Genomic DNA, 24,859 nt, shown 5'->3' on the forward strand with positions numbered 1-24,859 from the left:
AATGTAGAATAATTATCCAACTCTAATTATGGGAAAAAACAGTTGCAAATACTTATTGGGAGAATAGAAAAGGTATATGGTTCAGCAATTAAGGAAGTCAATCCAATCTACTTCTCCAAACAGTTCTTAATTATTGTTCATTAGTGTTGTATCAAAACGGCGTTGCTGTGCTGGTACTGCGAACGGCTGAAAGCAAGGGGAAACTACAGCCGTAATTTTTCCCGAGGACATGCAGCTTTACTGTATGATTAAATGATGATGGCATCCTCTTGGGTAAAATATTCCGGAGGTAAAATAGTCCCCCATTCGGATTTCCGGGCGGGGACTACTCAGGAGGATGTCGTTATAAGGAGAAAGAAAACTGGCGTTCTACAGATCGGAGCGTGGAATGTCAGATCCCTTAATCGGGCAGGTAGGTTAGAAAATTTAAAAAGGGAAATGGATAGGTTAAAGTTAGATATAGTGGGAATTAGTGAAGTTCGGTGGCAGGAGGAACAAGACTTCTGGTCAGGTGATTACAGGGTTATAAACACAAAATCAAATAGGGGTAATGCAGGAGTAGGTTTAATAATGAATAGGAAAATAGGAATGCGGGTAAGCTACTACAAACAGCATAGTGAACGCATTATTGTGGCCAAGATAGATACGAAGCCCACACCTACTACAGTAGTACAAGTTTATATGCCAACTAGCTCTGCAGATGATGAAGAAATTGAAGAAATGTACGATGAAATAAAAGAAATTATTCAGATAGTGAAGGGAGACGAAAATTTAATAGTAATGGGTGACTGGAATTCGAGTGTAGGAAAAGGGAGAGAAGGAAACATAGTAGGTGAATATGGATTGGGGCTAAGAAATGAAAGAGGAAGCCGCCTAGTAGAATTTTGTACAGAGCACAACTTAGTCATAGGTAACACTTGGTTTAAGAATCATGAAAGAAGATTGTATACGTGGAAGAACCCTGGAGATACTAAAAGGTATCAGATAGATTATATAATGGTAAGACAGAGATTTAGGAACCAGGTTTTAAGTTGTAAGACATTTCCAGGGGCAGATGTGGACTCTGACCACAATCTATTGGTTATGAGCTGTAGATTAAAACCGAAGAAACTGCAAAAAGGTGGGGATTTAAGGAGATGGGACCTGGATAAACTGAAAGAGCCAGAGGTTGTACAGGGTTTCAGGGAGAGCATAAGGGAACAATTGACAGGAATAGGGGAAAGAAATACAGTAGAAGAATGGGAAGCTCTGAGGGATGAAGTAGTGAAGGCAGCAGAGGATAAAGTAGGTAAAAAGACGAGGGCTGCTAGAAATCCTTGGGTAACAGAAGAAATATTGAATTTAATTGATGAAAGCAGAAAATATAAAAATGCAGTAAATGAAGCAGGCAAAAAGGAATACAAACGTCTCAAAAATGAGATCGACAGGAAGTGCAAAATGGCTAAACAGGGATGGCTAGAGGACAAATGTAAGGCTGTAGAGGCTTATCTCACTAGGGGTAAGATAGATACTGCCTGCAGGAAAATTAGAGAGACCTTTGGAGAGAAGAGAACCACGTGTATGAATATCAAGAGCTCAGATGGCAACCCAGTTCTAAGCAAAGAAGGGAGGGCAGAAAGGTGGAAGGAGTATATAGAAGGTTTATACAAGGGTGATGTACTTGAGGACAATATTATGGAAATGGAAGAGGATGTAGATGAAGACGAAATGGGTGATATGATACTGCGTGAAGAGTTTGACAGAGCACTGAAAGACCTGAGTCGAAACAAGGCCCCCAGAGTAGACAACATTCCATTAGAACTACTGACGGCCTTGGGAGAGCCAGTCATGACAAAACTCTACCAGCTGGTGAGCAAGATGTATGAGACAGGCGAAATACCCTCAGACTTCAAGAAGAATATAATAATTCCAATCCCAAAGAAAGCAGGTGCTGACAGATGTGAAAATTACCGAACTATCAGTTTAATAAGTCACAGCTGCAAAATACTAACGCGAATTCTTTACAGACGAATGGAAAAACTGGTAGATGCGGACCTCGGGGAGGATCAGTTTGGATTCCGTCGAAATGTTGGAACACGTGAGGCAATACTGACCTTACGACTTATCTTAGAAGAAAGATTAAGAAAAGGCAAACCTACGTTTCTAGCGTTTGTAGACTTAGAGAAAGCTTTTGACTATGTTGACTGGAATACTCTTTTTCAAATTCTAAAGGTGGCAGGGGTAAAATACAGGGAGCGAAAGGCTATTTACAATTTGTACAGAAACCAGATGGCAGTCATAAGAGTCGAGGGGCATGAAAGGGAAGCAGTGGTTGGGAAAGGAGTGAGACAGGGTTGTAGCCTCTCCCCGATGTTATTCAATCTGTATATTGAGCAAGCAGTAAAGGAAACAAAAGAAAAATTTGGAGTAGGTATTAAAATTCATGGAGACGAAGTAAAAACTTTGAGGTTCGCCGATGACATTGTAATTCTGTCAGAGACGGCAAAGGACTTGGAAGAGCAGTTGAACGGAATGGACAGTGTCTTGAAAGGAGGATATAAGATGAACATCAACAAAAGCAAAACGAGGATAATGGAATGTAGTCCAATTAAATTGGGTGATGCTGAGGGAATTAGATTAAGAAATGAGACACTTAAAGTAGTAAAGGAGTTTTGCTATTTAGGAAGTAAAATAACTGATGATGGTCGAAGTAGAGAGGATATAAAATGTAGACTGGCAATGGCAAGGAAAGCGTTTCTGAAGAAGAGAAATTTGTTAACATCGAATATAGATTTAAGTGTCAGAAAGTCATTTCTGAAAATATTTGTATGGAGTGTAGCCATGTATGGAAGTGAAACATGGACAATAACTAGTTTGGACAAGAAGAGAATAGAAGCTTTCGAAATGTGGTGCTACAGAAGAATACTGAAGATAAGGTGGATAGATCACGTAACTAATGAGGAGGTATTGAATACGATTGGGGAGAAGAGAAGTTTGTGGCACAACTTGACTAGAAGAAGGGATCGGTTGGTAGGACATGTTTTGAGGCATCAAGGGATCACAAATTTAGCATTGGAGGGCAGTGTGGAGGGTAAAAATCGTAGAGGGAGACCGAGAGATGAGTACACTAAGCAGATTCAGAAGGATGTAGGTTGCAGTAGGTACTGGGAGATGAAGAAGCTTGCACAGGATAGAGTAGCATGGAGAGCTGCATCAAACCAGTCTCAGGACTGAAGACCACAACAACAGTGTTGTATCCTTACCGAGCTTGATTTATGTTGTATTCTTTACATAATCTGACCAGAGTTGTATGCTTTATCATGCATTTGTTTAACCGGTGCAATAGCATCATATCATACTGCATCCTTAAAGTGTTTTTCTGACTACTGAACTGCACTTTTTATTGCTCTGAACACATGGAAAGGAGGGGCAAAAACAAAGAAGAATCAAAGCCAGTGAGAGTGTTTGCATAAAAAGAACACCAAAAGTGTTCTTACAGCATACATTCTCAGAACAGCAAATAACGTACGTGTTAAAACAGATAAAATTATCAAACACTAAGATACGATGACAGAATAATGCAAATTATTGAAAATTAGAACACTATTGGCAATGTGAGGTACTTGGCAGTATGACAGAAGTGGACTAACTTTGTCTTACTGAATACAATGAACTCTTTCAAAGGTCCAAAACGAAGGAACCATGTGATATAGATTTTGTACAACTGGAGTTAGAGGTATCAACATTAGAAACCTCATGTAACACAGAACAAAATATTAACTGGCTTCCAAGCACAAAATTTTGAATTATGTGTGAGGCGGTCGAAATGTTTCTAGCCCAAGATAGTTACCATAATGTCTCACACAAACAATACCACCTAGTTTTATACTGACCCTTTGTTAGCTTGCAAGTCAAATTTCGCACCTCCAGCTTCATTAGTTTTCCAGTAGGATGCATTGTATACCATAGTGTAAGCAAAATGGCAAATACTGAGAGAATCAACAACCGTGCTGTGACTGAGTATCTCCATTTGAAAGGAATGAAGCCTGAGGAAATTGCGGAGGACATGCGAAACACACTTAAGGACTTAAGGATGGTGCCCAATCTTACGCAACAGTGAAAAACTTGGTGTTCGGCTTTAAACGAGGAAAAACGAGTGTGGATGATGCTCCAAGAAGTGGAAGGCCTCTCACCGTTGCCACTGAGGAAACAGTGACTGCAATCCACAATATGATTTTGCAGAAACATTGAACAATGTAGCAGCGCACTGAAATCACATTTGGAATTTCCCACGGGCGTGCTCGTGACATTGATGTGGATATTTTGGGAATATGAAAAGCTTCAGCTCAGTGGGTCCCGAAAGACTTCAATACAGATCAGATAAGAGTGTGTTCAGAGCTGCGAAGAAATCGTCCGCCAATTTGAAGCGGATGCAGGTTCACCACTTTGATCCTGAGTCAAAAAATGGAAACATCCTTCATCCCCTATCACAAAAAATGCCAGATGCAAAAATCAGCCAGTAAGGTGATGGCATCTGTCTTCTGGGATGCAGAAGGGGTAATTATGGTGGATTACTTGCAAAAGGGTGTAACTATCAATGTGTTCTACTATTGCACGCTCCTGCACCATCTGAGAGAAGAGAGAAAGACAAAAAGGTGTGGAAAATGGCACACAGAGTTCTTTTGCACCAGGACAGCGCACTGGTGCAAGACTTCGCAACACTGGAAACTCTGCACGACTGCAAGTTTGAATTGTTACGTCATCTGCCATATTCTCCAGATTTTGCTCCATCAGACTTTTTCCTTTTTGCAAACCTGAAAAAAGAACTCAAAGGATGAGATTTGACAACGATGATGCAGTGAACGCTTGGCTAAACTCTAAATCAAAGACCTTTTGTTTGAATGGTTTGCAGAAGTTCTCAGTATGCCCAGAAGTGTATTAGTGTACACGTGTATTATATTGAAAAATTAATTGGTATTATGGAATTTCTGTCATTATTTGTGAGGCTAGAAAATTTTTGACTCTCCCTCAGAAGGTAGTTCTAAGTATAGTAAAATCCTCTTGTTACACCTATCAGCAGACTGACCCTAGAAAGTCAGAAATTCAGGCTAGTGTAAGAAACACAAGAAGCTATCGATTTGCTGCCTCTCTTTCTCTGTTTACGAAAACTGCCAACTTTAGCGTTTTAAGCGTCACTGTGTCACATTTTATTTACCATAATTTCATTATGGTTCTCTCTCATTAGAAAAGTATAACTTTTTAATGTGGTTTCATTAAAGACTTTTGCTTCCATGTTTTATTTACACCATTGGACATGATCGGAATGAAGAAGCAAACATGCATTTCACTTGTGCGCGTTAGCACTCAGCCACTGCCTTCATAATAACACACACACACACACAGGTTTTCCTCTTTGTTCCAATAATGTCCAATGGTGCAAATAAAACATGGAAGCAAAACCTTTCATGAAACCACACAAAAAAGATATCCTTGTTCTAATGCAAGACTTATTATTGATAATACATTCAGTTCAGAGGCGAGAAAGAGTGGAATTTACTGCCATGTTACTAAGCATCTTTAAGCACAACTGTTTACATCTGACATCAGGACTTACCCACCCAAGACTGTGCACCTAGTACGGATGACTGTACTTCATGCTGAAGTAACAACAATTTGTGCAAGCCTGTTCTAGAGATGCCCATCTTCAAAAGCCATGCCTATTTGTATACATGCCTGTGAAATTAAGTTAAGGCTTTTGTAATTTAACACAATCAGCAAATTGCTACTGGAGACACTATCGTCAGATTGTGATCATTATTAATGCAGTGACTCAGTATATTTTCCCACCCTCCCAAACACTGCAAATCTATAATGTAGGCGGCCATGACCCAACAAGTCGACAATGAAAATGATGTTTACCATGCTAATGCTACGTTACATAATCGATAACTTTGTGTATAGTCTGCATTTTCTGCTTTGTTCCAAGGCCAACTTAGAACAGGAATTCAATGCACTTTTTGCATTAATCAGTAAGGATACCACCAAAGAAAACTTGAAATATGGGAAATGTTGTAACACACAATCATTAATAGCGGGTAATCATTGTATTGAGAGAATACGACTTCTGCTGGGACCAACAAGAATGAAAGTAAAAAGCAGAAAAAGGTAAAATGCCAGAATGTAAAAACGGCGTTTTACCACAGTTTCAAATCCTGTAATCAGGGAACATTTGTAACCACTGAAATATTAAGTATCATTTTGCAAAAATTGATAAGGCCAGTACAAAATTAACAAATAAGAATAGTGTCTAAAGTGGACTACCTAGTATCCCCCTACTCCAGTGATGCTGAGGTAATACAATGTGGTGACAATACTGGTGCAAGCAGTGCTGCATGCACTGTGGCAGAGCAATGACATTACTGGATGGTAAGCTGTCGGTTGCCAGTTCAGAACTGATCTCACACAATTATTATTTAGTATTTAACATCTTTTAAAGGTTCGTGAGATTTCTTATGTGCGTATATTCTGCAATATTTGATGTTTGTTTATTCAGGTGTGTGTGTGTGTGTGTGTGTGTGTGTGTGTGTGTGTGTGTGTGTGTGTGTGTGTGTGTGTCCTTTGAAACACCTGCATCATCACGGCTTCAATTATGCATTGTAACAGCTGTCACCTACACGGGCAGGAACAGGAATACTAACAATACATTGTTCGCACGGTCCATACTTTCAGGAGACAAGTGGATTCTACTGTACATTGGGTGTTCGCCCCCTACATTACATTTTCAGCACAATGACTTTGCCCTGAGGGTTTGACTATCTTTCGTCTGCACACTTTTCTCCTTCAGAGACTATTTACAAATATGACAAGTGCATCACATGGTGTGGACACTGTAACAATTACAAACAATCTATTGACACACTGATCACTCAGGTGTCACCTGCAGGTACCACTCACACTCACACTCACATGTAACATGTGCTTACAGCAATGGTGGCGAAGCTATCTCAGGACAAATTTCCATTTGGAGATCAAGTGCCCATCACACTCAACAGACATCCTTGTGCCTGCTGGTTATTTCAGTTGCGGTTCATACTTCAGCACGGAGCACTCCATAACTTACTCAGCTCCATTCAGGCATTAGCTGCACCTCACAGTTCATCAATCAGTGTTTCACCAAGGCCAGCCTGAACACTCAGCTGTACACTATCACACCACAGCACACTGTGCCATATCTGTGACGCGACGTCTTAACACATTGCACTACTTCCCAAAGAACCACACTGCACTGCACTACAGATGTTGCTCCAACAGCCACCCAGGATAAGACTCCAGTATTAGTACTGCGTACTTTGTTTCAGTTCTTATGTGATCATGGGCTATCCTTTCCAGCTGTTACAGAGAACCATACTTTATGAGAACTCCATTTGTATATATGGTGCTGTTAATAAAAGTGTACCAATTGCAGACTGAGAATCATCCCACTAATCAGCTATCAAGTGCAGTCTTACCATGCAAGGAACTAAAAATTAGAGAACAGTGTTAATTTAGCTGCACATTAGGCATCCATCAATGTTTTCTGGAGACGGTCAAAATTCGACAAAACAGTTGAAATGATTTGACCAAGTTGTCAACTACAACAGATGGAATGAAATTATGTGTACAGCAAATGTGTACTTTTACCCGGGTGGCACAGCCCAGCAGTGGTTCGAGAACAATAAAGATATGCCCAATAGCTGGAACAAATGCCAGGCCAACCTGAGAAAAACCTTTGGTGGCAATCAAATCAGCAAGCCCGTGTAGAGGAAGAAGAGTTCAAAAACAGGGCCCAAAATCATGGGAAAATGATAATCTTACAAACAGAATATTTTGGCCCTATGCCACACTATGAATCCAAATATGACAGAAGCTGACAAAATCTCACTCTTGATGATAGGATTTGCAGAAGACATGTACCAATCAGTTCCCATAAAGGATGTCGCTACAAAAGAGGAATTCATGAAGTGGTGCCAGTGTACTGACGAAATGTAACAGACAAATGTTTTGTGGAAGAAGTATGACACACTCAAACATTATCCCTATGGCAGTTGTGGGACCCCAGTATGACCTCACCTCTCATACATCGGGTTGTGTGGGAAGAGATACAGCATTTTATTGCAGCCCGACTGGCAGACTGAGTAAGCAAGAGACAGTGACCACGAATGTTGATACCATACATCATGAGGTAATAGAGAATGTTTAAGAAGCAGCAGCTGCCAAGTGACAACACCCAACCAATGCAATTACAACGAAGTCTTTCGCCAAGCACATCATCTTTGCAGAACACACATTTGAAGGACAGAGGACAGACACCATGCTAGTACATTTCCACGGGGGCCACACTGTAGACTCCTGCAGAGAAAGATGAGTTTTTGAATACTATTATTTTGCCTGTCATCATCAAACCATCACTACAGTTTTCTTTCACGACTGTTAACTGCGGACTATTAACTCTACCAATGAGATGAATCCCATCATTTCAGCCTGGATGAGGTCGCTCCCAAACACACTGTAACCATTTCCCATTGCTTTACAGAAGTACCATCCATTCACCTTGGTGTCACATTCAGAAAAACTAAGTGAAATGACCATCTATGAAGATTAGGTTGGCGCAGGTAAAAATCCTCCGTGGACAAGTTAGGAAGGTGGGGTCAGGAAATCTAATTGACACCATTGACAGCTAACTTACGCAGGCAGTAATCAACTCGGGTTTGTTTGTCGAATACTCATCTTCAGCTAAAGAAGCCACCCGAGAAATAATCTGGGGGCACCTATTTAATGTTCTTGAAGTCAGTCTTGGCCCAGAAAACGTAAGAGCAATCCCAGATTTTTTGATTTCTTGGCACATTCTTGACATTTTAAGTTCACAGAATGTGGTTGTACTGCAAACATTTCATAAAGGACTTTCCTATAAAGTCACACCAGCGGGCATATGGCGTTCAACATGTTTAGTACTATCATCCAGCGCCTGATATCCTTTGTTGCATTGCAACGAATGGGTTTAACTGTCTCTGGTGTGACAAGCTGTAAATTTTGTCTACCCACAATTCTAACATTTTTTTAATCCTCGCTTCCCCGGACCACAACCCTTAAATACAAATTTTCAATAAAGCTACTATATTTGTTTGTTTGAACACTGCTTCACTAAGAGTGGTCACATTCCCTTGAATTACACAATTCCCTTTAATAACTCATATTCAAAGTTATGAATACCACTGTGGAAGTTTAGCCATTCAACAGGCCCTTTATATCCACATTTTACCAGTAGTGCTATGGAATTTTATCACAAGAAAGCCTCAGGGATATATTAAGAGTGAAACTATAGGTCTATGTACTCAAAGATGCAGTTACAGGGTGTATACGTGGACAAGAAAAAAATTCCCGGATTTCCCAGTTAAAAATACACTTTCTCCTGGATGAAAATATAGTTTTTCCGTGTTAAGTGACAGTGTACTTTTCCTCGGAACTGTTAAACTTATCAATCCTTTGAATGGTTCTGGTTTTATACACTGACTTAGAATTTCCCGGCCCTTAAAAAACGAAACTCAATAAAAATAATAAAACACGCTTTGGAAACATCTTTGATGAGCAGCAACATTTACATTGCATATTTTCGTGATGTAGACAGCCAATAGCAATATCACTGTTAAGTAACGTGTACACACAAATAGTGAAAGTTAATTGTTTAATTTAATACACACAGTTTTGCTTTAAAAAAAACACACACACACACACACACACACACACACACACACACACACACACACACACACACACACACACACAAAGCTTTCACATATAATATTGGTCTCTAAGATTAATAAGCTGCAAGAGAAGCTAAGCTTTCACATATAATGTTAATCTTTTATGGGTACGTTACACTTTAAGATACATCACACAAATGTGCCAGTAAAATTTTTAACAATGACAAATGTCTGATCTCCTGAACTCGAAATTTTTCAAAATGGTTGTCCTCAAAGAGTTGATTTTTAAATGACAGTCAAATGCTCTGTGATTTAAGAAATTCATCGTACATTCTCACACACAGTTCATCTTGCGTTGAAGGCAATTTACTTTGAAATTAACGCTTTTCAAACAACAATTCGCAATATTTTCCCGTGACCTGTTAGAAATACGTTCATTTCAGAAGCTGCCAGAGAACGCCAGATACCAGGATTCACCGCACTTCCGCAGTTACGACGAGGGAGGAAGCCCGCATGTTCGTACGTGTAAAACATTAAAAGATCTCGTATTAAGTCATAAAAGAAACAAGACATACTGTAAGAGGATACTCTAAAAGCATCGAAATTTTGTGAACCATACTAAAATGCATAATTCGGCTTAAAGTGCAGATTCGTATGTTCAGATTCTGATGTAAATTTTCTTGGAGGAGCAGTATTATTTTCTCATGTTTGGTTCTTTATAATGGTATAATGCCATACGGGCTAGAAAATAAAAACATGCACTTTTGAAATGCAGCGAATAGTTGAAACTAGCCAGTAGTGTGGAATTAAAAACTTCAGTTAAAATAAATTGACTGCCTCGATGGAAAAAATTAATAAAAGCCAAATTTCTTTAGAAAACCAACAGAAAGAGCTTCATTGTTCTGCAAGGCGCTTAATGCTTCACTGTCAGAAAAGTGGAAATAAAATTAAATCTGAACCTAATAACATATTTCAGCCTACCGGAATTACGTGAATGTATTTTATTTCACTTGATAGCTCGTGGACACAGAAATCCATTTTGTTTTCATTTGACGTGAGAGCAAACGAAGAGGAAACAGCAACATCTCTTAACGTAAACACAGGGCACGTGGAGGTTGTCCACCTCCCCAATAGATCTCAGGCTGTGCATTATCCCTGGATCAACAATATTCCCGAATCTCGATAATACTTGATAGTATTCCACGAACGTTTGAGGTAGGACACCAAAAATTTAAAAACAAATCGATTTTTCAAAAATATGTTCATTTTGTAGCACACATCCTCTAAAGAGTCAGATATATGACACATATATGTCGAGGAAATGTAGGACATGCTATTTGGTCTTACAGGTGTCAAAGTGCAGTGCCATGCCTCTTCAAGCAGCATTCTTCTATCACATGTCACTGTATTTAGCTCTGAGGAAGTCAAATGTGCATTTTTTGTAATCTATGCCATTAAACTATATTCAGGACAATGGAAATTGAAATGTCTTCTTGTGCCTCTCCTGCTTCCAGTCGGCTAATTTGACATCCAGCCGCCAACCCCCCCCCCCCCCCCCCTTTTTTTAAAGGCACTTAAAAAACCACACACAATTATTAATGGGTGGGATTATTTATGACCGGGAGAATAAGAATTCTTCAGAAAATTTCACTCTTTATTGCCTATTAGCAAATAACTTGCTTTTTTGTATGACATAAAATTAAATATAGGATACATAAAACCAGTAAAGACAAGTGATTAGCAAGACAGTACACATTTCTTCAATCCTCAAGTCCTAGCAGTTTTCCTCTCTAACATTGCTACAGCTTCATATGGCGTTTGTCAAATGTTTTGCTACAAGAAAAAACAAAAAGTCGTTGTCTAATACTGAAAAAGCTGTTAACACAAATAGTATCTAAGACTGATGTGGTTTCTCGATCTGATTACGTGTATTTTGTCACTGCCTGCTAGATAAAACGAAATGGTCTGTCTAATGTTGCAGCAATTGTTACACACACCAAATAAACGAGACTGTTTTGACACAAATGGTCATTTTTATAACACTATAGAATATAACTCACAAAGTACCAATATTAAATGTTTATTAGGCGTAGTACAAGCAAAAAGCTTTAGATTCGGAAATAGTTTTACATTTCGATGAGATTTCGGGATTGCAGCCGGATCACGTTGACTTCTTGCCACGATATTTCGGCTGGCAATCGTCCAGCCATCTTCAGGTGAGTGTGCGTCACTGGAGACTGCAAGTTCCGGGAGTCAGCTTTATAGCAAAAAATTGGCGCGAAAACGCATGCGCATTGGCCACCGTCACAGGAGCGTCCTCTGTCGAAGTCCGCGCCCTCTGGAGCTACTGTTCTATCTTTGGAGCGCAGGCACATGCGTAAAGGTGAAAACTACATGTCCGCCCTCTGTCGGAATGCGCGCCCGCGTCGCTAAAAACAGACGTCAGCTGTCGCTAGACGTGTCATTTAGAATAAACCGTCTTCTCTCAGAGGAAATTAGAGAGATCACCGGGTCCCAAGCCTTGTCCAGTTGAAAACCGCCGTCACGATTTATAAGATTTTGCGCTAGGCGTATCTCCACAGATTCTTTAATAACGGAATCCCAAAAAGTTTTCGCTGGGGCCAAGATTTTCGTGGCCGAAAATTCCATAGCGTGTCCTGTGGTAATACAATGCTCAGCTACGGCCGACTTACTGGGCTGCAAAAGGCGAGTGTGGCGTTCGTGTTCAACGCACCTTTCATGTACTGTGCGCGTCGTCTGACCGATGTAAGCTTTGCCACACTGGCAAGGAATTTTATAGATTCCGGCCTTCCGCAGACCCAGATCGTCCTTTACCGAACCGAGAAGGGCACTAATCTTCGCCGGTGGCCGGAAGATTACTTTTACTTGATGTTTCCTTAGGATCCTGCCTATTTTAGATGAAAGGTTGCCGGCGTATGGAAGGAACGCCCTGGACCTGAAAAGCTCCTTATCTTCTTGATGTGAGTGGTCACGTTTCTTCCTTCTTAGCGCTGCTCTAATCTGATGTGGAGAGTAACCATTACCTCTGAACAGTAGCTCCAGAGGGCGCGGACTTCGACAGAGGACGCTCCTGTGACGGTGGCCAATGCGCATGCGTTTTCGCGCCAATTTTTTGCTATAAAGCTGACTCCCGGAACTTGCAGTCTCCAGTGACGCACACTCACCTGAAGATGGCTGGACGATTGCCAGCCGAAATATCGTGGCAAGAAGTCAACGTGATCCGGCTGCAATCCCGAAATCTCATCGAATACTCAGTACGCCGCGAAAACTTCAAGAATCACAGTTTTACATTTCATTTATACGCTACAGCTTCTCAGGCATGGATCGAAAAGTAGTAGTACGAAATCTTAATTTGGAATCGTCATATTCTTCCATAATTTGTGTGACTTCCCCTTCCTTGTTCTAACAATGTTGTCATCACTAATTCTGTAACTATTCCTGCCAGCTTCAAAATTTTTCTCTGGTTAACTTCACTAACCCTGCCACAATCAAAGGTTTAGTTGCCTGGCGTTTCTTTTCCTGTTAGGCGTTAATACGTGTTCATACAACGCGTTTTCCGTGCTTCTCCCAAAATAGAACTTGGCGGCTGCTACCAGGGGCTGTACAACTGGCCCTAACTAGTGTAGCAATCTGGCCAAAAAGTTTGTCAAAATTTCATTTTCTTGGATACACCGAGAAGATAACACGTAATCTTTCCTACTTGTTATTTCTGTCACTCTTATTTCCATTCTGGTAGTCTGAATCTATGGATTTCGCTGGCAGTTATAAAAACTGCTGATCATTCCCAAACCCAGTCAACCACATAATCAGACAGTGATTGGCATTCACCCATTTGGCTTTATTCCGCTCAGCTTGTATAGCCTCGTCCCTTCTGTCTGCAGAAAAGATCATTTCTAAATGCAACGGGGATTCCCCTGGCAGGTACATCATGTACACGATGCACACATTCAAAAATCAGCTTATGATTCATTCAGATATCAACTTAGAATATGTTTAAAAACCAACAGGGATGCGTTTCAAAATCATATGAGTAATCGACAGACCAACGTGCGCTGAATACTAGGCGCTTTGTGAGACAAGGCTTTTTTCCTCAAGAATATTAATTTGCTGTTTGCTGCTACTGCTTATACAGCTAACAGCCACACTTTTGTAACCAAAAGCGGTAGAAGGTACTGCTTAAATGCATCTAATGTAAACAGCTGTGATTCACAATGATCGGAGGCAATTTGTTGTTATGAAGCATTGCATAAATATCCTAATTCTTTGACACATTTTGCTGTTGGCACACGTTTGTATGAGCATTGTGCTTTGTTATTGTACATGACGCATTTCCTTTGCAACTTACGTCCTACTTTCATTTTTTTGCTCTCGTTCATGTTTTATTGCTGCAGTATTATTCTGCAGTTAGGGGACACAGTAATATCCATTATTACAGTATTTATTACAGTATTGTTTCTTACCAGCCAAATTTAACTGAAAACTAAAACAAAAAAAATTCCCGGGTTTTTCCCGTTTTTCTCCCGGGTCATATACACCCTGAGTTACAATGGACTGTTTCTGCAGATTCTATTGATAAGTATAAAAAATCATCAGTGGATATTCTGTGAAACAGAGTTGCCAAAACTGCTTTTCTCTTCTCACTGACATTTTTGCACTTTCTCCTGATGTCTAGACCATAATATTCTGCAAGGTTTTTCTGGGTTTAGGAATGTCTCTTGTGCACCAGTTGAATGCCATCCGAGTGTTCTTTTCCTGTCATGTCCTCACAGTGTTTCGTAAGACTTGTCCCATTCTCTTCTGCCCATGTCCTAAACAACAATTTTTATTTGAATTTCACCACATAGCTTAACAGCCACAACACTACTGAAGCATTTAGGCTCACCATCAGCAATTTAGTGAGTATCACACACCACATCAAGAAACTGACCAGCTAAAAATAGAGACTGGCCCTTTGCTTTCCATACCACCATTTAAACCTTCCAAGTTTTGGTCACATTTTTACATCTACAGCCATACTCTGTCAACCACCACGAAGTGCATGGCAGACAGTACCATTCACGTATGGAGCATGAGAAGAATGACTGCCTGCCTTTGTGCATGCAGAAATTATTCTAATCTTATCCTCACAATCCCTATATGAGCAATACTTTAGCGATTTTAATATTTTCCAAGAGTCGCCATTTAGAATCTGCTAGTTCAGTTTCTTCAGTATTTCTTTGACACCTTCCCATGGATTACAAACACCTGTGAGCACCCGTGCTGCTCTTTGCTGAATACGTTCAACATCCCCTGTTAGTCCTACTTGGTACAGGTCCACACATATGAACAATATTCCAGAATAGGTCACTTGAGTGATTTCTAAACAATCTTCTTTACAGACAGATTGCACTTCCCCAGATTGCACTATCACCTACTTTACACATGACTGAACCTACGTGATCATTCCATTTCATATACCTACGAAGTGTTACAGCCAGGTATTTGTATGAGTTGGGCAATTCCAACTGTGCCACTGCTATACTATAGCCGTAGGAAATTATACGGTTTTTTCATTTTGTGGAGTACACAATTTTACATTTCTGATCTTTGCACCACTTGGAAATCTCATCAAGATCTGACTGAATATTTATACAGCTTCCTTCAGACAGTACTTCATTACAGATCATTGCATCATCTGCAAAATACTGTCTTCAAGGTCATTAATAAACAATGTGAACATCAAGAGTGCCTGGCAATGGCTCTCCAGCCAAGAAAACATGCTGCCTACCAAAAAGTCCTCGATCTAGTCACAAATTTCCCTTTATACCCCACATGGCCCTACTTTTGTTAATAAGCATAGGTGTGGTACCAAGTCAAATACTTTCCAGAAATCAAGAAATACAGCATCTACCTTACTACCTTGATCCAAAGCTTGAGTTGTGTTTCACATTATCAACACTTTCGGAATCCATGCTAATTGGCCTGTAGGATGTCATCCTGCTCGAGATACTCCATTATGTTTGAGCTCTGAATATGGACTAAGTTTCCACAATAAATTGACAACAAGGATATTAAAAGTAGTTTTGTAGATCACTTTTACTACCCTTATTGTAGACAGGTGTGACCTGTGAATTTTTCCAATAACTGGGCACGTTTTCTTGTTCGCGGGATCTATGACAGATTATAATACTTCTAAGAGGGGCCAACTCCGCCAAAATTTCAGTATAGAAAATGAGAGATTCCATTGGGTCCTGGATATTTGTTCGATTGTAACAATTCCAGCTGTTTCTAAATCACAATGACACTAATACTTATTTCATACATCTTTTGAGTAGTATGAAGACTAAATTGGCACAATTCTTCAAGGTTTTTCCATTATAAATGAACATTTGAAAACTGAGTTAAGCATTTTAGCTTTTGCTCTGCTATCCTCAATCTCAGTTCCTGTGTCATTCACTAACTTTGGTGCAAACAACCTTTGCATAAAACCAGAATTTCTTTGGGCTTTGTGAAAGAACATTTCACAATATTCTGCTACAGCAGTCACTGAAGGCATCACACATTGAAACGTGTTCAGCTGTCGAGAACAATCAGCATCTTTCTAATTACAGCTCTATGTTTTTTTACTCCTATTATGCAGTACTCTGTTCCTTTAGAAGTATCTTTACAGTGACTGTATACCATGGAGGGTCCCTCCCATTATGAAATGTTCCTCTGCATACATATCTATGTCAAAAAAAACCGCACCACTTTTTATAACTTTTAATACAACAATCCACTAGCCAATTTACCTCAGGTCTTCAATAGAAGAAGTCTGTATTTTCTTTACTAGAAAACAGTAAGCATTCAGCTATAGCACACTGATGTATGAAACACAGAAACATGTAGCAGGAAACTTATTCACACTAGCTTTCCAGCTCTTGCTCTTGATGTATGTATTGAGCTAGCAAAATTTTTTAATCAAAAGCTCAATCCCTCAACACAGAACTCAAATTAAAATTAATGATTTGCTTTTATAATAGTGCCTCACAATGCAGAAAGAAAGCAAGCAAGATTCTCCCACCCCTTGACACAAAACATGTTGCATTTTCATCTCTTATACGGCAGACTGGTATGAGTTGGTTCTACTGTGTTAATAAAACTGGTGACACACTGTTCCAGCTTTGGGTGCGAAAATTTAGCAGGGATGTCCTGTCTGACCTCCACTTAAAAGGATTGCGGAGGGGGGGGGGGGGGGGTAACAGTAAAAAGAGGATGAAATTTAACAATACCTAAGGCATTTGGCATGATCTCATTTTATTTTTACCTAAGAATGTGGAATAACAAAATGGGCAACTAATCATCCCCTGGGAGAAACTATATGAATTTAAAAAGAGTGTGAAAGTTACTTGGTTTGATTACTGAAACGGAATTTAGCAATCTTACTGGTATGAAGTCCACTGCTATGTATAAAATGTGTGTGTATTAACAAATGGTGAGCCGGCTGCAGTGGTCTAGCGGTTCTGGCGCTCAGTCCTGCCTCGGGCATGGATGTCCTTAGGTTGGTTAGGTTTAAGTAGTTCTAAGTTCTAGAGGACTGAAGATCACAGATGTTAAGTCCCATAGTGCTCAGAGCCATTTGAACCATTTTTGAACAAATGGTGAGAAATTTCGAACAAGAAGAAAAAAATAGTTCCTATTTTAGCAAATTTTGTAATTAATGACAGCTAACAAAAAAAAATCTGCAATGTATGCTTACCCTTTCAGCAAATGCACGAGCAAGCTGTACTATCAGTCTGACATCAAGTCCATGGTTACCCAAAATTCTTACAACTTCAATTCCATGTTGCAAAACTTGGCGCAATTCTCCTAAATTCCCTTCAACTTGTTTCTGAATGACAGTATATGCAGCTATCCACCTGGATCATAAAAAGAATGTAATGACAAAAGATGTAAATGACAAATACAAAGTCATTAAATGAAAAATAACAATACACAGATTGCAGAGGGGGAGGGCGAGGGTAGGCGGGGAGGGCGAAGGTAGGGAGGGAGGGGGGAGAGAGGGAAAGTAGGGAGGGAGGGAGGGGGGAGAGAGGGAAAGGTGGTCTCTCATAAAGAGCCATAAAACAACAAATTTAATGAACTATAGTCTATTTAAAAATGGAAATCTGGAAGTAAGTACATAAAGTAAGACAAAAGTATTCATTTAAGGTACAGGATGTCAAATCAAACACCTTTCAGCCGGACTGTTTCCAAACATTTTATTTGGTTACCATTTCCATTGATTTATTATGCCATCTTCATGCCCTGACCGAAGTGTAGGATAATTCCACCTCGGTTCTGGTCAAAACAGGGACCCCTATGGAATACTGGTGTTAGTAGATCTCTGCTTGCTATAGCAATCACTTCAACCATCCTCTTGCCGATGCAGCACGCCTTTTTCTAGGTGAGTTTGTCACATGATGTGTGCTTGCAACTATTCTGGAGTTATCATGATCATAAATATAGAGCTAAGTTAACCTTACCAATGGATGCAGCACATTTAAGAGTTTACTATGTGAGCACTCAAAAGTTTATCTTAGGGTCATTAAACGTCACTGATTTGAAGTGGCCCATCATTAATTCATCTGTGCCAACCATTCCATTTCAAAGTAGCACTTGCACCTAATGTCCTTAACTATTTGTTGGATGCAGTAAAATCTCCAGTTTTTACCCTCTACAACTTCCTCTATTACCATAGAAATTATTCGTTGATGTCTTAACACATGCCCTATCACCCTGTCCCCTCCTCGTCAGAGTTCTCCAGATGTTACTCTGCTTGCAAATTCCGCGAACAATCTATTTATTTAGTACTTTTTCAGCCCACACAATTTTCATCATCATTCTATAGCATCGTATCTCTCTAGTGCTTCAATTCTTTCCAACGTCCCCACAGCACATAAATCTATTTTATAACACACAGTTCTCAGCTCAGATTAAAATTACTTGACAGTTGATGTCTTATCACTTGCCACTACAGTGATAGCATATCGGCTGACGGCTACCACTCAGTTATAGGTGACACACAAACACAGTGGGTCACTTCACAAATGCTACTGATTTGTTAAAGAGCAATGTTGGAAGGAGCCACAGCAAGATGCAATATGCTCTGTCGGTAACTGATTCAAAGTGACCAATGAACAGTGGCAGATGACTTGTTTTGCAACACTGAATTTAAACTCTTCCAATATGTGCTTACCCTTCAGGAAATGCATGAGCAAGTTGTACTAACAGTCTGACATCAAGTCCATGGTAAACCAAAACTCCTGCAGCTTCAATTCCATGTTGAAAAACTTGGCGCAATTCTCCTAAATTCACTTCAACTTGTTTCTGAATGACAGTATATGCAGCTATCCACCTGCAGCCCTTTAATGTGCAATGTATTCAAGAAATGGGGGTCAACAGTCTATGGGAGAACTGAAATCATAAGAACTTTGTTCACGGCAGTTAAAGGTAACCTCTACCAGCATCTGATGCAATTCTAATCTATGACCTTCTACATGCCAGGTTTACACGCTAACCACTGCACTACGCCGCTACATTACTTTAGATTGCTGTATTCATGACTGATGACCCAGTTGCAATGATGAATTCTAGTCTTCAAAAATTTAGCTTATGCAATGTCATGTGAAGCTATCTAATGTGACCCAATCTCTGCAATTGTAATAACTGTATATGTGATGCCGAATCACATCTTGGTAGGAAAGATCCAGTTCTGTTCGCTTAGTGTCGTATGGCATGGCAGTGAGCATTAATTCGAGAAAACCACTCCAATGTGTGTCCAGTAATTGACTATAGGAAACTGCTTTTGGTCATAATGTCCTAATCTGCGTTTCATGTCTTCCTTACTCCATCCATCATATTTTCCTTCCAACAGGATTCCTTCTGTCTGTCTACTTTTAGTGGTGCTCAATTTTGATGTTAAGTTTATCATTGGTCTCATTTCTACTATTCCTCACTACTTCCATCTTTCTTCAATTTATTCTCAATCCACAGTGTGCATGTATTCAACTGCTTATGCCATACATGAGGTCATGCAATTCTCCCCCAGCATACTTTCATAATACACTAGTTACTATTTAATTTTTTTTAAATCACCAATGTAACATTCCCTGTCCTTTTATTACAACAAATTTTACCAGTAAACAGCATATAATCATGGGATGTAAGTTCCAAAACAAAACAAACCGCATATGGCCTTTAACTGAAAGCCCTTATAGCGTCTCCCTAAACTGCACTGAAAAGAAATGGCATGCATGTGACAGATGGCATTATTACATCTCATTGGACTGCCTTCAGACATTGGTTCAACATGTGTGTCATGCTTTATACTGCTGTACACATTCGGAAAGACTCTCCAAGTGAGCTTAAGCCATGCTATGACAACAGAAACTTTACACTTTCAATGTTGTCCAAACGCACGGGTTATGTGTCAAGAAGTTTTTAACATTAGTTGACATTTTTGTATTTGACTCTTAGTTGCTAGATGCATATTATATTAAATATGGCTGTGGGCCACACAAATACTTGATTTGGGCTGCAGGCCACAGTTTGATGACGACTGGTTTAATCTATACATCCACGAAGAAAAAATAAAGTTCCAGGATTGGCATTAAAATTCACAATGGAAGTCTATCAATGATAATATTATTTCATGACATTGCTCACCTCTGGAAAAGACCAAGTGAACATACATAAAAACCTATTTCTCTCGGTGTTATGATTGAATGACACTTAATAATATAGCTGCAATTCAACCCCTCAGGATATGGCAATACACAACTTAAGACAGTACCACAGAAGTTTAGTTTAGTGTAATGTAGTGTAGTGGATGCAGATGCGGAGTTACAAAGTGTCTTGTTGCAGGATCGCATCTCACTACAACTGTACTTTTTTACTCACATTCGCGTCTAATGATGTTGATTCAGTGTTTAGAGAGACCAAACAGAGAAGGTCATCAGTCTCCTATTCTCAGTTGTCTGAGACTGCAGTTATGTGTGAGATTTGCATTTGCTGTCTCATTCCGACATAGGCCTTCTGGCCAAAAGCTATTATTTGTAACAATCTTTTTGTTATGCCTATCTGCGACTCAGCACCTCCGCTATATCGTGAGTAACAACATTCCTTTTCATAATATTGAACTATTCTTTTTGCCTTTTTAACATGCTTATGGGTATCTGAGTTTTTATGTATGTACACTACAGACAGAACAACGTGACTAGCATATGGGCAAGGGAGGAAATGTGAATTTTAATTGAGCTAGCATAGAAATTTCACACCATCCATTTCATAAACAAACTGTGACCTGTGAGCCAGATACAACCAACAATTGCCACTGGCGCACAATGCAATTGTGTATACCACATAGAAGCCAAGTTTTCCTAGGAGCAAAAATTCTGCGCTCTTCGAACGTGACAGGGAGGTTTTTGTTGGCAGGGACTTCACTAGGATGTGTTTAAAGTTTATCAGCGGTGGACCCTGGTAACAGTACTGACGAGTGCTGCGAGGACAAATATTTTTCATTATAATCCACAGTTGGTGAACTATAATCGTATTGATGCTCTTAATTTCACACTTCCATGTTCCAACTCTATGATGACATGGAGAATTCCAAACTTAGAATGTTTAATTGGATCCACCCAAATATTTTACACTGTCATAGCCATGGATTTGAAAAACATATGCTTGTGTCTGTGAATGAGCGGATGGATGTGAGCGCGCGCGCGAGCGCACGCGAGTGTACACCTGACCTCCTTCCCCCTAAGGGAAGTCTTTCTGCTCCCGGGATTGGAATGACTCCTTACCCTCTCCCTTAAAACCCTTATCCTTTCGTCTTTCCCTCTTTCCTGAAGAAGCAACCGCCGGTTGCGAAAGCTAGAAATTGTGTGTGTGTGTGTGTGTGTGTGTGTGTGTGTGTGTGTGTGTGTGTGTGTGTGTGTGTGTTATCTATTGTGCCTATCTACCGGTGCTTTCCCGCTTGCTAAGTCTTGGAATCTGTTTTTTAATATATTACTGAATAGTAATAATAAACAGTAGTAATAATAATAATAATACCGCCATACATGCAGCCCAAGGCACCATTGCACAACTTCAGTCTCATTATCCCCTTGATTCTTGCACATATTATACAGGCTGGACAAAATGAAACTAGCCTGAAAAATATTTGTAACATGGAACTGATCTTTGTTAATGTACAGGAGAAATGCACAACACAGAAAATGGCTCAAAACTGATTGCAATGCACCAATTGGCTGCTGTCACGTGCCTGTGCATGTGCATCTCCCACGTGCTCTGTCCCAAGTACATCACTGTGTCATTACATTTGACTGGGAGGAGCAGACATGTTTAGTGACAAGTTGAATGCACACACTAAAACAGTGCATGTTCATTACTGAGTGTGTGAAACACAATGTGATAAATTGTGTGTGGAACTGTTTGCAGAAGTGTTTAAGACTGAAAATACTTTGGCAAAACCTGCAGCAAAGTCTGCAATGCAAAACTTGGGGATAAAATGATGCAGAAAAAGATCTGTAGTGAATAAAAACTGCAATTATTCGATTGGACTTTGAACGCCAGAAAACAGGTCAGATTTAAAAGAACGCAAAACTCTCAAGAATGGAGAAGTTTTACAGAAGCTCAAAATGTAGTGCAAACTTCAATGCGAGATGCTATTTAATACTTACCACAATAAGACTGTGCTGAAATTGGCAGAAAAAACCAAAGAGATTCTAGACATATGTAAATTACTCTCCCAGAAAGACATAACCAAAACCTTCATTATGTGTAACAATGATGATGTTACTGATGACAGTACCACTAAAGCAGAATTACTAAATACAGTTTTCCAATACTTCTTCACACAAGATAGTGAAGTAAATATTCAAAGAACAGCTGCCAACATGAGTAACTTAGAAGTAGATATCCTCAGCGTAACAGAGCAGCTTAAATCATTTAATAAAGGTAAAGGCTCTGGTCCAGATTGTATACAATTCAGGTTCCTCTCAGAGTATGTCTGTACAATAGCTCTATATTTAGCAATGACATACAATCGATTGCTCCCTGAAAAGATTTGACCAAAAGACTGAACATTTCCACACGTCACATCAATACCCCAATATCCAAGAAAGGAAATACGAGTAATCTGCCGAATTGTGTCAATTCGCATCAGGATTTTGGAACATTTACTGCAGACTAACATTACGAGTTACCTCGAAGAAACTGCTTTCTTGACAAACAACCACATAGATTCAGAAAATAATCAACATGTGTAACAAACTGATAATGAGCACACAAGGGAAAGCCCTTTTAATGATTAGTATTGAATACTTTTTATGGTTTTTCATACTTAGATAAAATAATACAGCATATTTAAGTGATTTACGAAGAAGCCTGATCATGGTCAAAGTTACATGATGTGGAGCAATAGTGAGAAATTAAAAAGTAACTATCAGAGATCATCTAGCCATCAGAACAGTTACACTTTCTATGGTGTAACAACTAGAGTTTGTAATAAGGTATTACAGATTTTTCCTGTGAAGTATTAGCAGAATGTTGTGGAAATATTTTGAAGACACCGCAGCTGTAGCAAATATATTTTAACTGCATTCTTAACCAAAATAATTAAGGACGCAAATGCCGCCATGATTTACATCCGCGTTCATGTAACCCACTAATGAGAAATTTTCAAATATGAGCTATCCATTTTACGCAGATATTAAAGGATGATGATCAGAAAAAAGGCTAGACTGAGGTAGGGACTGATTCGGGGGTGATACTATATACAGAAAATTCATTTCAGTATGATTCCCTATAGTACAAATGTTCACCAATAACTGTCGTGCTGGAAACAAGTTTAAGAGATATAGCAACAATACATGAACTATAGCATGTATCTGCAGAATAGGGACGTTGAAATATGGCGCACTGAACTATGCTATTCACTGTGGCAACAGAAGTTTCCTCATTAACGTAACAGCTCTTTTTAATTAATATGCTCATTGAGTGTACGTCAGACTTTACTATCATCTTCAGGATTTTTCCAGTATTTGTACACCATACAAAACTTATTGTGTGTGTGTGTGTGTGTGTGTGTGTGTGTGTGTGTGTGTGTGTGTGTGTGTGTGTGTACAAAATAAAATCCTAAAAAAAAACACACACACACACACACACACACACACACACACACACACACACACACACACAGAGAGAGAGAGAGAGAGAGAGAGAGAGAGAGAGAGAGAGAGAGAGAGAGAGAGATGTAGTATCTTCGCAGGGATGCCAAGAAAGGGTATCTGCTTTTGCAACTCTATTATTGAATATTTCAAAATAGAACTTTTGCTAACCATTTGTCTTGGGCAACTGTGCATAACTGGTCTGTAATACACGCAGGAAGTGTTGCAGGACGATCACTGTTTGAATAGCCAACTGCCAACAGTTCCTCTTGAGCTGCTGCCACACACAGTACTGAAATTGTAAAAGTTTTTTTGATTACAAAAATTAATTTCCTATGAGAAAACACATTTATCAAAATTTTAAATTTAATTACGAGATGGCTGCCTTTTGAGCCAATTTGTATTTTACACTCTTAGTGTATAACAGCAGAAAATCTAGATAAAATCTTGTCAATATTACGAGAAAGCAACCTGCTGTTAAACTAGAGTTTAAAAAATCTTTAAATTCATCCAAATGATAGACTGAATAAGAGAGACAACAAAAACTGACATGACAAGTTACGTAAGGAGGAATGATGTCCACAAGAGATAATACGTGAACAAAAATAATCATTTTACAATATCTGAAAATATAATCTAAACGGATAGATAAATCTACTCACCAAGAGAACACACACACATATGAAGGTTAAGGAAATCTGCAAGCTTTCGGCACCAGTGGTTCCTTCTTCTGGCAGAAAGGTTGAAGGGGGAGGAAAGGGCTAAGGAGAAATGACTAGCGAGGTTTAGCAAATTAGGAGAGTTAGGAAAAATTGCCCAGAATTCGAGTGTTAGGAGAAACTTACCAAAGGAGATGAGAAAGGAAGATTACAGGCTGAGTTTTATTGGAAGAATGGAAGGGAAATTTAATTCAACCAAAAAAGAAAAGGCTTAGACAATCTTTGATAAATT

At 39.4% G+C, this 24,859-nt stretch overlaps 1 protein-coding gene across 3 annotated transcripts in view; it reads right to left on the reverse strand.

Moving 5' to 3' along the window:
• Positions 1 to 24,859, reverse strand: part of LOC126330069 (E3 SUMO-protein ligase RanBP2-like) — a 257,136-nt gene that overhangs the window by 114,354 nt on the left and 117,923 nt on the right. For all 3 annotated transcript variants that reach the window (XM_049996317.1, XM_049996325.1, XM_049996329.1), the window contains exons 11-12: positions 24,080 to 24,200; positions 17,458 to 17,617 (exon numbers count right to left, since the gene is read on the reverse strand). In XM_049996317.1, coding sequence (XP_049852274.1) covers positions 17,458 to 17,617; positions 24,080 to 24,200 — 281 coding nt within the window. The remainder of the gene's footprint in view (positions 1 to 17,457; positions 17,618 to 24,079; positions 24,201 to 24,859) is intronic.

Source organism: Schistocerca gregaria, chromosome 2, assembly GCF_023897955.1.
Source record: "Schistocerca gregaria isolate iqSchGreg1 chromosome 2, iqSchGreg1.2, whole genome shotgun sequence".
NCBI classification, from domain to species: Eukaryota; Metazoa; Arthropoda; class Insecta; order Orthoptera; family Acrididae; genus Schistocerca; species Schistocerca gregaria.